The 14,702-nt window shown below is 42.9% G+C and overlaps 1 protein-coding gene across 6 annotated transcripts in view; it reads right to left on the bottom strand.

Annotated features, from left to right (window-relative positions):
• The window catches only part of DNAH5 (dynein axonemal heavy chain 5), a 312,149-nt gene that overhangs the window by 251,250 nt on the left and 46,197 nt on the right, over positions 1–14,702 (bottom strand). The window contains exon 1 of one of the 6 annotated variants that reach the window (XM_057539909.1): positions 6,753–6,896. The exons of 3 other annotated variants lie outside the window; for them this stretch is intronic. In XM_057539909.1, coding sequence (XP_057395892.1) covers positions 6,753–6,764 — 12 coding nt within the window. In that variant the 5' untranslated portion in view covers positions 6,765–6,896. Of the gene's footprint in view, positions 1–6,103; positions 6,273–6,752; positions 6,897–14,702 lie in introns of those variants that run through there. 2 more of the 6 variants (XM_057539911.1, XM_057539908.1) reach the window with 2 other exon arrangements.

Genomic DNA, 14,702 nt, shown 5'->3' on the forward strand with positions numbered 1-14,702 from the left:
CCCTAGACTAGCTTCTGGCTCATCCATTTCAAACCTGGTTTCTCCTCCATGGAGCCCATCCTTCCAAGCTGGGCACCACAGAACACCTTCACGTTGAACATGACCTCAGCCCTGGACCTTTAGGTCATGAATCTGGCCAAGTGGACACCACAGGAGGAACGCGGAGCAGAGACATATAGCAAAATATATTCGTGCTAGCTCTTTGACATATCCCCCCAAACCTACAGGAAAGGTTTTCTCAACTCAGCTTCCCCTTGCATCTTAAAAATGCCTGTTGCCATTCCAACTTCACCCAAGAACAGGGAAGGTTGAATGAAGGTGAAGTTAAAATGGAAAGAGACTTACTCAGTTCTTCACCAATGGCAGTTAAGATATCTTACTTCTGCACATTGTACAAAAACGTACATCCATTGAGCACATTCCTGGGTCCTCCCCGTGCAAGTGGGGGGCCTGAAACCTAACCTTCATTAGTTTCACTGTAAACCACTTCTAGACTATCCTCACTAAGCTGGGAAAATGAATAACACTTATTAAGTGCCTTCTCTCACACTGTGTTTTACATTTACTAACTCATTTCATTCTAAACATTATCTTGTGAGGAAGGTAATATTTCCATTTTATAGATGAAAACATTGAGGTGCATGGAAGTTTCTCAGAGGACATCCAAAACAACTACTGCCATGACTGTTTCCAGTGAGGGAGCTAGTAGACAGGACCGGGATAAAGACATGCTTTAAATTGTTTATGTCATTTGAGGGTTTCTTTATTTTTCATGACTATTGACTACTTCTTAAATTTAAAACTATGTATTTTAAAGAAAAAAATAAGAATTCATACTAAAAGGGAAATTACTAATAATAGATTGATGCATTTTATCGCTGTTATGTGTTGAACTGTGTCCCCCCCAAAAGAAGATATGTTGAAGTCCCCCAAGACCTCAGGATATGACCTTATTTGGATATAGGGTCCTTGCAAATTGTACCAAGTTAAGACCAGGTCATTGGGATGGGCCCTAGTCCAATAAAACTGGTGTCCTTATGAGAGGTGGGCATTCTTCCCATTGAGAGGTGGGGTCTCCGCCCTCAAAATGAGGAGGAAGGAAGTTGTGACTGTTTTGACCACAGCAGAAGTAACTCCTGTGTTTAGGTCATAAAGGTGAGGCAGCTTCTACCTTGGTCTCTGGAATTCTCCTCTTGGATGCTCTCGGCCACTATGAAAGCAGCCAACTTCCCTGAGACCGCCTTACTGTGAGGAAGCCTATTCAGAGAGACCAACCAGGCAGGGCCGTGTCTCAAACCAGCCGTGTCTGACCTAAGACGCAGGAAGAGAGAGAGATGCCCGTCCAGTCCCGGCTACACCAGCGCCCCAAACGCCATAGGAGGGACCCCCAAGCCAGAGCCACCCAGCTGAGCCCATTACTGGCTTCCTGACCCACAGAAATTGGAAGAGATAATACGATTGTTGCTATTTCAAGCCACTAAGTTTGGGGGTGACCTGATGTGCAGCATGATAACCAGCAGAACCTCCAACTTTCCAGAGCTTCTACTCTCATCTGAAAGGAAATGCTTCGAATATTGCTGCTTAGTGTCTATCTAAACATCATTTATTGTGAAGTAGGGGTGTCAAATCTAAGGCAAGGTTCCTCCTGGCCCAGCTGGTCCTTATCTGAAAGGTAACAGCCACCTTTCTGCCAAGACGTCTCCTGAGTCCCCAACACAGCCCCTGACACTTGGTCGACCCTCTTCTGGGAAGGCTGCCAGAGTCGGGGATGACCGCTCCCTCTGGAGTAGGCCTTGCTTTGCTTCTTTGTAATGAGCAATAACATGGACACCCCAGGACACCACTGCATCACAAACTCTTAGTCTTTACCCAAATAAGCTAAACAATGTTCAGAAGTGGCCCACCTAGCTTTCAGCCCTCCAAGAGTAAGATTTTTTTATTTTTTCCAATGTCCAAGCAGTCCAAGGAAGTCTATGACCACTCCTTTGGGGATGGGTGCAGGAGGCTTCGCCCACATCCCACAGCCAAGCCCTGTTGGCCCAACCTGGAGGCTGCTTCAAGAAAGGAAGACATTCTGACTCTTCATGTTGTCTCCCCTGGGGCAGAAATGTTGGCCCATGGGAACCCGATCATAATTCTACCACCCCATCTGGGGTAGGAACAATGGCAGGCTTTCTCTAAATGGCCTTATTAAAATAGCATAACCTCTGGGCAGGCATAAACTTTGTCAGGAATCTGACAAGCATCACATGTTCACCCTCCTTTCTCAATATGTATAATCCACCTCCTGCAAGACAGGCCCAAATCACTTACCCAAGTTACTCAAAACCAGGAGGCAGCAGTCACAATTTGTTCACCTCATCTGGTCCCCAAAGAAAAGGGGAGAATAATCATTAATTGTATAGTGAGTGTTAGGGGAACTTCAAAATCATCAAGGGCAATTTGAGAAGAGGGTCCACAGGAAAGCATGCGATACATACTGTAGGAGGGGAAGTAGGGGAAGGGAGGGAGGAAGGAGGAGAGAAGCAAGAAGAGATGAAGGAAGAAAGTGTGTGGTGGGGGAGGAAAAATGGAGACAGAAAATAAAGTCGTATTCCCCAGAGCCCTTCCACAGTACTCCAAACACAGTAGGTACTTAAGGCCGTGTGTTTTGAATTGAACCAAACTGCTCAAGTATCCTCTAATTCTATCTTTCCTACCCCAGCCTGACTCTCGAAGCATTTTCTCTAGAGAGGAGTTAATACGGAAAGAAAGCATTCATTCAGATTCTAACCAACAAACCACCCATGGGACCTGGTGATGGGGTGGGCCTGGCCCTGAGGGGAAGGGACATCTGGATCCAAGCATCATCTTGAATGCTGACCTTCTCCCAGGAGTGTCATGCAATAGCCTGGGAAACCAAAATATCCCTGGTGGGCAGTTTACTCTTGAGCTGAAGCTCTTGATTTTTATTCGTAAACAAAGTAAGGAGTGAGCAGTTGTTCCGCCCTTTTTCTGTCTGTTTGTTCAAAGTAAGGCTACAAAGAGTAAAGCCAAATGCAAACAGCAGAGAGGTATAAATAAACAGCCTTGGTGCTCAGTGCCAGGAAAGAGCTTAGCGTGACTAAAAGAGAAAATGTAACAGGTAAACTTCCTCCTGACATTTCTCCTGCAGCAGGAACCAATTCCTCGAAATAGCCCTATTCATAGCAGCCTTTTTCTTTTTTGCAGCCTTTTTCTTTTTTTTTTTTTTTTTTTTTAAAGGATTTTCTTATTTATTTATTTATTTATTTATTTATTTTTGGCTGTGTTGGGTCTTCGGTTCGTGCGAGGGCTTTTCTCCAGTTGCGGCAAGCGGGGGCCACTCTTCATCGCGGTGCGGGGACCGCTCTTCATCGCGGTGCGCGGGCCTTTCTCTATCGCGGCCCCTCCCGTCGCGGGGCACAGGCTCCAGACGCGCAGGCTCAGCAATTGTGGCTCACGGGCCCAGCTGCTCCGTGGCATGTGGGATCTTCCCAGACCAGGGCTCGAACCCGTGTCCCCTGCATTAGCAGGCAGATTCTCAACCACTGCGCCACCAGGGAAGCCCTGCAGCCTTTTTCTAATGCTATACTAGCCTCAGACAAGGGAGATGAACGGCGTCCTCTATCCTCCCCAGGGAATTGAAGGGAATTGAAAGCTCCGAGGCTGTCCCATTTCCCAGCTGTAACAATGTATATGTCTCAGTGTCCACTTGCTTTTATTTTTCCTAAATAATGTAACCACAGAAATCCATATTGACACTGGGCAGGAACCTGTGGGGCCCTTCTGGGTACAAAAGACCCTCCGTGTCCCCCATTTCTTGTTTGTAGAAAAGGCTTTAGTCTCCTAGACCTTCCCTGAGTTCCAAAGAGCTGACTTAAGCGGTTACTAACTAGGGAAGTGAGGGAATGCAGAAACAAAGGAAAAGCAGTCAAGCAAGAAAAGTAATGATACCGTCAACAGAGTCCTGTTCCCCCTCAAGGGATACTCATAACCATCTGACACGTATCTTTGAATTGTTCTGCAGAAACTAAGGTGGAGGTGGGGGAAGATGGAGGACGGAAGATGGTGACTACAAGTGGACGATGGTGACGACATGCTGAGCGCAAGCGCAGATCCCAGAATGATCGGAACCAGAAGGCTGATGATTAAGATTCCCAAAACATCACCCTGTTACCTCACCACCAACCAATCAGAAGGAAATCCATGAGCTGCATCCCTCACCCCAAACGTTGCCTTTAAAAACCCTCCCCTGGGGCTTCCCTGGTGGCGCAGTGGTTGAGAATCTGCCTGCCATTGCAGGGGACACGGGTTCGAGCCCTGGTCTGGGAAGATCCCACATGCCACGGAGCAACTAGGCCCGTGAGCCACAACTACTGAGCCTGCGCGTCTGGAGCCTGTGCTCCGCAACAAGAGAGGCCGCGACAGTAAGAGGCCCGCGCACCACGACGAAGAGTGGCCCCCGCTTGCCGCAACTGGAGAAAGCCCTCGTACAGAAACGAAGACCCAACACAGCCATAAAATAAAAATAAAAAATAAATATTCAATAAATATTCAAATGTCCAATGTTCATTGCAGCACTATTTACAATAGCCAGGTCATGGAAGCAACCTAAATGCCCACAGACAGACGAATGGATAAAGAAGTTGTGGTACATATATATAATGGAATATTACTCAGCCATAAAAAGGAACAAAATTGAGTCATTTGTTGAGACGTGGATGGATCTAGAGACTGTCATACAGAGTGAAGTAAGTCAGAAAGAGAAAAACAAATATCGTATATTAACGCATGTATGTGGAACCTAGAAAAATGGTACAGATGAACCGGTTTGCAGGGCAGAAGTTGAGACACAGATGTAGAGAACGAATGTATGGACACCAAGGGGGGAAAACCGCGGTGGGGTGGGGATGGTGGTGTGCTAAATTGGGCGATTGGGATTGACATGTATACACTGATGTGTATAAAATTGATGACTGATTAAAAAAAAAAAAAACCCTCCCCTGAAAGCCATCAGGGAGTGTATATATATATATATATATATATATATATATATATATATATGTATTTAACAATATGTTTGCATTTTACTTAACTATATAATTTAACTATATACTGATAATTTATATTTAAATATATAAATATAATTTACCATATGTATATTCATTATGAAAAAATTTTAAATAAAGGGAAAAAAAAGAAAACGAAAATCCTCTTTAATGCCACCAGCCAGAGATCAATATTTTGGTATATGTCCTTTTACTCTGTTTTCTATACATATTTACATACCTTTTTTATTTTTATAAAATTGGAATGATATTGTTTTAGTGGCCTACTTTTTTCAGTCTTAAAGTGAGCATAAGTAATAAAACATAAGAATATGCTATAAGGCTAATAGCCATATTTTTATATTCTTACAGGGTTAAACTTGATAAATTTATGTAAGATTATATAATATATGGATTTTCAATTAAGGAATACAAAAAAGACATTGGTTTATAGGTATTAGCAGTTGCAATGCCATCTGTCATTTCAGGGTCTATTTTTCTGGACAGAAAATGGGTAGAAGAGTCACTAAAAAGATTAAAGTGAACTAACGAGTATTTGTCTTAATGAAACACAAAGTAGATATACTGGAAATTCCAAGTATTTATGACATAAGTTATATGAAAATAAGAATATTAATATGAGTCTACCATAGCAAGATGCTCACAAGAATAAAACAGGTAATTTTCCACAAGGTAAATATCTACAGAGGGGAGGAAAATGTCGAAGTATTATATATATAAACTATATACATTGCTCTTAATTAAGTCAGTAATACAACTTATGTGTATTAAATCATGACAGGATGCATATTTTATTGATTAGCATAATATATTCCTATGGTAATATAGTTAGAGATAGTGTAAATGATAAAATGTATAATGTAACCACAGAAATCCATATTGAAACTGAGCAGGACCTTGCCGGGCCCTCCTGCGTACAAAAGCCCCTCCGTGTCCCTAGTTTCTTGTTTGTAGAAAAAGCTTTAGTCTCCTAGACCTTCCCTGAATTCCGAAGAGCAGGAATCACTTTTGGAGATAAATGCAAAAACAAGTACCTGGATTTTTTTTTTCCACTCCACAATATTCATTTAAGAGAGCGAGCAAAGCCAAATGAAGCGAAAGCTGATTTAAATGCAGAGTTCGTTTCCGGCCCTTTCTCACCTGCTGTGCACTCAGGCAAAAGTAAAAGACACCAGGAAACTGCCCAGTGGGGCTTCCTCTGCCCCTCACCCCTCTCCCTCTCTCCAAGGAAACTAAACACTGGCTTTTGTCCAAACCCAAGGGCTAATGAGAGCTAGTTACAGCCAACAACGTCCCACAAGAGCTGCCTCCGCCACACCTGGACCTATTTGATGCTCGCTATGGGTCAAGGGTTGCTTGGGTCCCCACGCAGCCCACTAGTGGCCTTTCCGCAGCAAGTTGAAGATAAAGGGGAGAGGTGGTCCCTGAACCTAGGCTTTTGTATGAGTGCCCTGGCGTCCTGAGCAAAACACGCCAAACTCAGAACCCGGCAACTCTAGCCCCTCAGGCTCACGAAGGCGCTTTCAGGACCCAGGCCCTGAAGGTGAAGCCCGCAACTGCAGCCCGCCCCGCCCGTGCGGAGACCCCGTGGAGCCGCGAGCCCCCGGCAGCTGGGAGGCCGCGCGTGGGCCGTGGCGGGGCGGGCCGAGCGTGGGAGCCGCGCGGGGCGAGCACGCACAGTACCAGCTTGTCCATGGCGCTGCCCTCCGGTGCTCCGCGGGGACACGCCACGGGTGGGGGCCGGCCGGCCCGCGCTGCTCCCCGGCGTCCGCTCGGACTGCTTCTCGCTCCGCTCACCGGGCTGTTTGCGGCTCAGGCGGTCGCCGTGGCGACGAGCGTTGCTCCGCCTGGACCGGGTTCCCTCCTCCCGCTCCTGGTGCTCCAGCGCCTCCCCGGGCTGGGGGGTCCGGAGGCACTTACGCCGCAGCGAGCTCGCCGCCGGCTCCCGGAGAGCGGAAATCCAGAGGTTTCGGCTACCGAGCCCCAGATGCCGTTTCGGTTGGCTCTGAGCTGAATATTCCTGCTAGCATCAACCAAGTCCCCTTGTTTGGAGTGTCTCTTCTGAATTTTATGTTTCTAGCTTCGGGAGAAAAATTTTCAAAATGAGATTTAGAATGTTTCAACTTTAATTCGCACATCTTGCCACAGTCTTGACTCATACTTTGGTTCCTCTCCTTGTGTCCTTGTCAGGTATCTTCACAGCTGATTCTTCAGCCTAAAACTCACTGGAAATGTTTAACCTTGAGTTTTAACCTGAAGGTGACACAGATAATTTCCTAAATGCTGTCTGCCTGTCAGAACAGTAGCTGCATTGGCATGTGTGAAGATTCCAGGAACTTTGCCCTAAACGACTTTACAAAGGAGAATATAAATATTTTATCTCTGCAAATTGTCCTCTCTCAGTGGGACTAGGACTGCCCGTTAGAAATATGTTTGCCACATGTGTCCGTTTATAGCTCTAGGAGCCACATTTTTAACAAGTAAAAAGAAACAGGTGCAATTATTTTAGCAATGTTTCATTTAACCCTATATATCCAAAATATTATTTCAACATGTTATCAATAGAACAATTATTCGTGAGATATTTTAGATTCTTTTTATCAACTGTAACCGAGCAGGACCCTATGGGGCCTTCCTGGGACAGGCCTTCTCCCATATCCTCTGCTTTAGCTCCTCTCTGAAGTACCTACGCAGCCGTATCTGATGCACATTTCCTGAGTTGTTTTGCAGATGTGAACCACGAACTTGTGTTAACTATACTACATCCTCAAATTTTTATATGTATTTTACACAAACAGTAGGTTTCAGATCAGACCGGTCTCATTTCAAATGCTCAATAGTTAATACGACTGCTGGCTACTGTATTAAACAGTTCAAATCTACTAGACTATAAATTCTAGGGAGACCAGCTCCAAATCTCCATGGAAGGAGAAGATTGCATCTGTTCATAAGGGTTACTAAATACCGATTAGCTCTTGAACAGTTGTTCAAATTCTTACTAGGAAAAAAACCATTAAGCAGCACAAACTCTAAACACTCTTCAGAAACTAAGAAAATTTTAAATGACTTTTTTTGGTTCTAGGGAGTGTCATTATCCTGTTTCTCTCAGTAGTATATTGTCAGAGTTCATTGTGCACCCAGTAATCACCTTGGAAGATTTAAAACCAGGCCCTCAAGAAAAGAGTTATTCTTTTAACAGGGATGAAAACTCAGTTTGGCCAGGAAAGACAGCCCAGGAAAAGAGGGTGTCGGTAGTGGGTAAGTCTGAGAAGGGGAAATGAGAGCTAACACTCTTCTAGGTCATGATTGTGAGTTAAATCATATCTTAAGACACCCTCTAAACTTGGCCATTATCACTATTATCACTATATTACAGAGGAGACAGAGAGTTACCCAGGACCATCACCAGAAGGAGATTGTGACCCCTGAAACTTGGCTCCATCTGGTGTTTAACCTCTGGACTATACAGGCACCTCAGATATATTGCAGGTTCAATTCCAGGCCACTGCAATAAAGCAAATACTGCAATAAAGTGAGTCACATGAATTTTTTGGTTTCTCAGTGCATAGAAAATTTATGTCTATGCCATACTGTGGTCTATTAAATGTGCGATAGTATTATGTCCAAACAGCGTACATACCTTAGTTTAAAAATACTTTATTGCTAAAATATGCTAACCATCATCTGAGCCTTCAGCCAGTTGTAATTTTTTTGCAATAGTAACACCAAAGATCACCGGTCACAGATCACCATAACAAATATAATAATGATGAAGAAGTTTGAAATATTTCAAGAATTACCGAAATGTGACACAGAGACACCAAGTGAGTAAAAGCTGTTGGAAAAATTGTGCTGTTAGATTTGCTCCACACAACGTTGCCATAAACCTTCACTTTGTAAAAAAAAAAAACACACACTGTCTGCGAAGCCCGATAAAGCAAAGAGCGATAAAACAAGGTATGCCTGTGTTGAGGTGACAGAAGGTGAATCTGAGGGGCTAGGAGGAGAGAGGGGCACCTCCAGAGATGATGACACACCAACACAAGTCTGGCTGATTTCAGAAAGAAAGCCAGGGCTAACACTTTCAGAACAGTCCTGTAGTTCCCTGGTCTGTACCATCTTAGGCAAAACTGTGAACTAGATATTTTTGTCTTTGGTCTTCTCTTCCTGCTAAAAATTCTTCTTTGCTTTCAGAGGGGTATACGTTGTTCAGGATCCCCAAGCTAGAGCAGACGTCCTTGGGTCTGGCCTGGGTCCCAGACCTTCCCTAGCTATAGGGGTCCATAACTTCCTGCCCAGGGCACCACCCTCAGAGGACGCCCTTCTGGCTTCCTAATAGTCTAGATGAATCCCAGCAGTTAGTTGTTGCTGGGCAGATAGCTGTCTCAGCCCGTTCTCCCGCCCCTCCTGTACCTGTTCTCTTAAACTTGATCTTCTGGAGATGGAGTCAGCCCAGTGATAGGAAGATGAGTGAGATGACAGGGTAGCAGGGAAGATGCTTGAGCCAGAGGACCCTGCAGGTTCCTTAGATCCTGCCCTCTCTGACCATGGCTGGAAATAACCCCACCATTGAAGGAATTGGGCAAATCTGCTTTAAGGAAAATAATTCAAATTTTTTCCCTAAAAAATTTTAAAGTAAACCTCAAACTAAAATCCCCACTTAGATTGGTCTTTTAACAAGAGATCCGTCCTTGGTGCTTCTGTTGCCCAACACACAGTAGGTGTTCAAAAAATAGCTCTTGAATTTAAGAAAACCAAATGAATGAACACGTAGCAATTTATTTATTGTCCACCCACACAGAATCAGACACCAAGACTAATTACATAGAATCATGAAATTTCAAATCTGACAATAACTTAAGTAGATCACAATTTTATTGTATAGAAAAGATTATCACTGTATGGAAAAGAAAACAAAGACCAACTTGTCAGAGGCCACAAAGCTGTGTAATAACTGAGACAGGACTAGAAACCAAGTCTCCTTTTTTGTACTGTGTTTTATAATCTATTTTAAGACTTAAAAATTATACAGTTCTTTCCTCCACATGTGATTTTCAAAATCATAATGCTTTACAATGCTTTGTCAACAATGTAGCATTCCATGAAATTGACTGTATTTGTCTGTCACTAAAATGATATAATGGTAACTTCTAATTTTTAAAAAAAATTGATTACTGGAGAGAATTTTGTTAACCATTTTACTTCCATAATTTGGAGGGGAAACTTTTGTTGCTGGTCACAAATTGTGGGCTAGCAAGCATCAATAGACAGTGAAGGAATTATTAGTTCACAAATCAATATTAAGTTGAATTATAGACTTGGCAGTGGAAGAAGTCGTTGTTGGTTGGCTAACCCACACATTTTTCAGTCTCATTAAGAAGAATAAGATTGGCAAAGAAACATCTACCTCTCCTATATATGCAGGAAATGGCAAATATTTCCCAGGGTCCCTTGTAGTTATAGATGGCTGTGTGGCATGATTCTGGCTGGTGAACCATAAAAGTCAGTCTACTAGGGCTCCTGGAAATGCCTTTGCTTTCCTCAGGAAAGAGACAGATTCAGCTGTCCCCTTCACACCTTCTTGCAGTTGGAATGCAACCATGAGTCCTGGAGCCGTTGCAATCAGCTCCATTATGACTGTCTTAGTCAGTTGGAGCTACTATAAAGAAGTATCATAGACTGGATAACTTATAAACAACATAAACATTTCTCATAGTTCTAGGGGTTGGAAGTCCGAAATTAAGGTGCCAGCCTGGTCTGGTTCTGATGAGAGCTCTCTTCCAGGTTACCAATGCTGACTTCTCATTGTATCTTCACATGACAGAAATAGAGCTAGCTAACTCACTGGCCTCTTATAAGGGCACTAACCCCATTTATGAGGGCTCCACCCTCATGATCTAATGAAGTCCCAAAGGCCCCACCTTTTAATAACATCATATTAGGATTAGGGTTCCAACATATGAAATTTAGGGGGGACACAAATATTCAGTCCTTTGTAATGACCATCAGGGAACAGCCCTTTGAATTACAAAAATGATAGCTTTAATGTCTTTGAGTCTGAACCAACAATAGCAACTGCCACTTCCAGACCACTTGTTAGATGGGGAATTAAAGCTTTGTACATGGTGTTTTCTGTTCCCTGCAACTGAAAGCATTCCTAAGTGATATGGCAACTGCCAACCATTAGATTTTTTGTGGGTCAATTTTATTTTACAAACATGAATTATGCATTGGACAGTCTCACACTAGAGGTAACTTTCACCACTGTCCCAACCTGAGGCAAGGAGGTGCGGCAGAGGTGAAACAATCCATGAATAAAACCTCTAGCTGGTTTTATTCAGATCCTCCCAAATACAGCTGCTGGCCAGGTGGCATCTCTTCTACTCCGTGACCACCACCATCTCCCTTGGTGTCCAGAATCCCAACTCTGTTTTGCAGGCAGGGGTTAAAAGGACTTACAAATACCCTTGGATACTGAAGCAGGGATATCCTCCCTTTTGGTAAGATGAGCCAAGCAAAGCCTCCAGGCACAAGTGGGCATCAGTCCTGCTAGAAGTTGAGCCTGGAGGTGAGCCATCCTTTGGATGATGGTAATGAGAAGGGCTGCAGGCATGGCTCCTCTCCACAGGCATCGTTCAGAGATGTTCCCGTAAGGAGCTGTGGGTGTTGGCCAAGCCACTCTCTGCAGATGCCTTTTTCCCCTCTGGTCCTCCGTGGTCCACGAGGCCCAAGGGCACCATCCTCGGGGGCCCTCCAGCCACGTGGCTGCTGCACATGCTCTTTCCGGTCTCACCCAGCTCTGCTTCCCTGCTGGTAACGGCCAGGTGCTCCAGCATGACTGCTCCACCGAGTCTAGGCTGCTGCATTCCTGCCAGCTTCCACAGAGGGGTGGTGCCCGAAGGCACTCTAGTGGCCATTTTTCCTCTTTGACCCCATCCAAATCCCCTCCCTGTATTTGGAGAATTTCCCACCAAGCAGAGCTCTCTTCCCCATATAGAAGCCAAAAGTACCAAATATTCTCCCAACCTCCTTACCGCTAGGGCACCAGCAGGTGACCCAGGCATGTGACCCAATCAATTGCATCAACCTTGGACTTGGACCAGGAGCTGATGACCCAAAGATGTGGGACGGTGGAGAATGCATTCTGGTGGAGAGTGCCAGCAACAACCCTGAGTAAATTTCCTAGCCAGCCATGGCAGCAGTGGCCCCCTAAGCAGTGCGTCCAGTAGCAGGTCAGGGAGGTAGCAGTATCCTCAACAGGCTGGTTTTGTGGCAGGTGTCTGAGCAGCTCCTGGCTGCGGCCAACAGATCCTCCAGGCCACTTTCCAAGCATCACTGTCCAACTTTCTCAGCTATTCTGAGCTGCCCAATTGTCCTTCTAATCCAGTCCTTTTTTCTTTTTCTTTTTCTTTTTTTTATTTGCTTCAGTCCAGTAAACAAAAAATTTGCAACAGTAAATTTCTGTTGATTGCGATTGAGAACCATGATTTTGACAGCTGCACATTTAATACTGCCCCATCCTCTAAGTCCTCTGAACAACATTAACTGGAGGCTGGTGTGTGCGTAATGACCTTTATTCAAGTTGGGAAATACTAATGAATAGAAGAATTACAGAAGGAAGGAAGGAAGGAGAGATTTAAAGTAACGTAGAAAATATAAACTTCTCAGATTTGGGGGGCCATTTTTTTTAATCTTTATTGGAGTATAGTTGCTTTACAATGTTGTGTTAGTCTGTGCTGTACAGCAAAGTGAATCAGCTATACGTATACATATATCCCCTCTTTTTTGGATTTCCTTCCCATTTAGGTCACCACAGAGCCTTGAGTAGAGTTCCCTGTGCTATACAATAGGTTCTCGTTAGTTATTTTTTTATACATAGTAGTGTATATATGTCAATCCCAATCTCCCAATTCATCCCACCCCTCCTTCCCCCCTGGGGGCCAATTTTAAAGAGTTAAGCTCTTCAAAGGGAGTTTCTTCCTAGGGAAAAGGGGAGCAGTTTGCAAGTTCCTAGCCTTCTTTACCAATTTCAAAGGTGTAGCAGTCAGAGTTCTACCAGAGAAACTGAACCAGGAGAATACACACGTATATAAACATGTGCACGCACATATGCACACACACACACCACACAAGTAAACTATATACATTTACATATAAAGAGATCTATTTCAAGGAATTGGCTTCCACAGTTGTGAGGGCTGGCAGGCCTAAAATCCTTAGGGCAGGCTGTCAAGATCAGGCTGGAAACTCCTGGGCTGGGGAAGAAGCCAGAGCCCACAGAAAACTCCTTCTTCCTCAGGGAAACCTCAGCTTTGCTCTAAGGACCTTTCAACAATTATCAGTTGCTCAAAATCAATCTAATAGAAAACAAACATAAGGCAGATGTATTTTTCAGTGCATTCTTTGCAAAATTTTAGGGATACAAATACTTTTATAATTAAAACTTAGACTTTGCACTAAAAATAAAATCTTATAATATGGTAAGCAACACACACAGGATAAATGCTTCTTTTTTATCTGAGAAAACATAAAATTACCACAGGATTAAACTGAAAAGGTACACACTGAAAAAGAAACAGAAAAGAATTTTCCATTGTATCATATATTTATAGAATCATGGTTTACCAAAATATTTCTATCTAAAGATGGAGAAAATATTACCTATAAAACCAGTAGACAGACCTCAATATCTAATAGTAAAATGTAACAAGTAGGGTGTGCAATTACAATGTGTTAAATGCTAGCATCGAATGTATGTAATAAAGCTACATCTATTTTTTGCCAAAGTGCAATGTTCTAATAAAATAATGACACTTTATAAAAAGAATTTACATTTTAATCAAAACAATATTTTCCACCTATAGCTGAATATAGCCAATTCATTACTTAAATGTTTGAAAAAAATTAACGATGAAAATCAAAAATGGTATAAATGCATGAAAAGTTCCTTGTTATTTAAATTGCCTTTACACTGTGTATTTTAGTTTGGGCCTTTGGGTATGGCCTTAGATTATCAAAAACAAATGAGATAGTCTAACAAAGAAACAGCTGCTTTCTGGTATGTGGATGACCTCACTAATAATTTTTAATATTGGAGTTTTAAAGCAATTTCTTAGTCAAATTGAAAAGAGCATGTGTCAAAGTTTTATTTAACATTTTCCACAAGAGAAGAGCCAGCCAATTCAAAGATATCCCTTCTGTTAGAGATATTTATAGAAAAAAAAAAAAAGTTGGCTGTTAAGAAAAATTTTCCAAAACTTGGAAATAAGAAAGAAAGAAGCTTGTGTGACTTTTCAGTCTCAGAGTAGAAAATCGTTTAATAACTGGTCCACCCAAGGATTATTTAATTCTTGAGAAGAATGCATCTGTGTCTGAATTATTACCATTAATTAGAGAGTAGACTGTGAAGTTACAGGTTAACTAGTAGGTTTCTGTCCTGTGCAAATGAAATGATTTCTGTCTGGGAGAAAGTATAATCACAGAAGTTACCATTTTATTGTCATGTAGCACATTAACTAGTTTTGCATTTGTAAGTCAGCATTCTTCCAATTGATGATATTCAATATTTCCCATAATTTTTAAACTAGCTGGATCTCTCATTAATGTGTTAAATAAATCTGTGACACATGCTGT

This window comes from Balaenoptera acutorostrata, chromosome 2, assembly GCF_949987535.1.
Source record: "Balaenoptera acutorostrata chromosome 2, mBalAcu1.1, whole genome shotgun sequence".
Classification (NCBI taxonomy): domain Eukaryota; kingdom Metazoa; phylum Chordata; class Mammalia; order Artiodactyla; family Balaenopteridae; genus Balaenoptera; species Balaenoptera acutorostrata.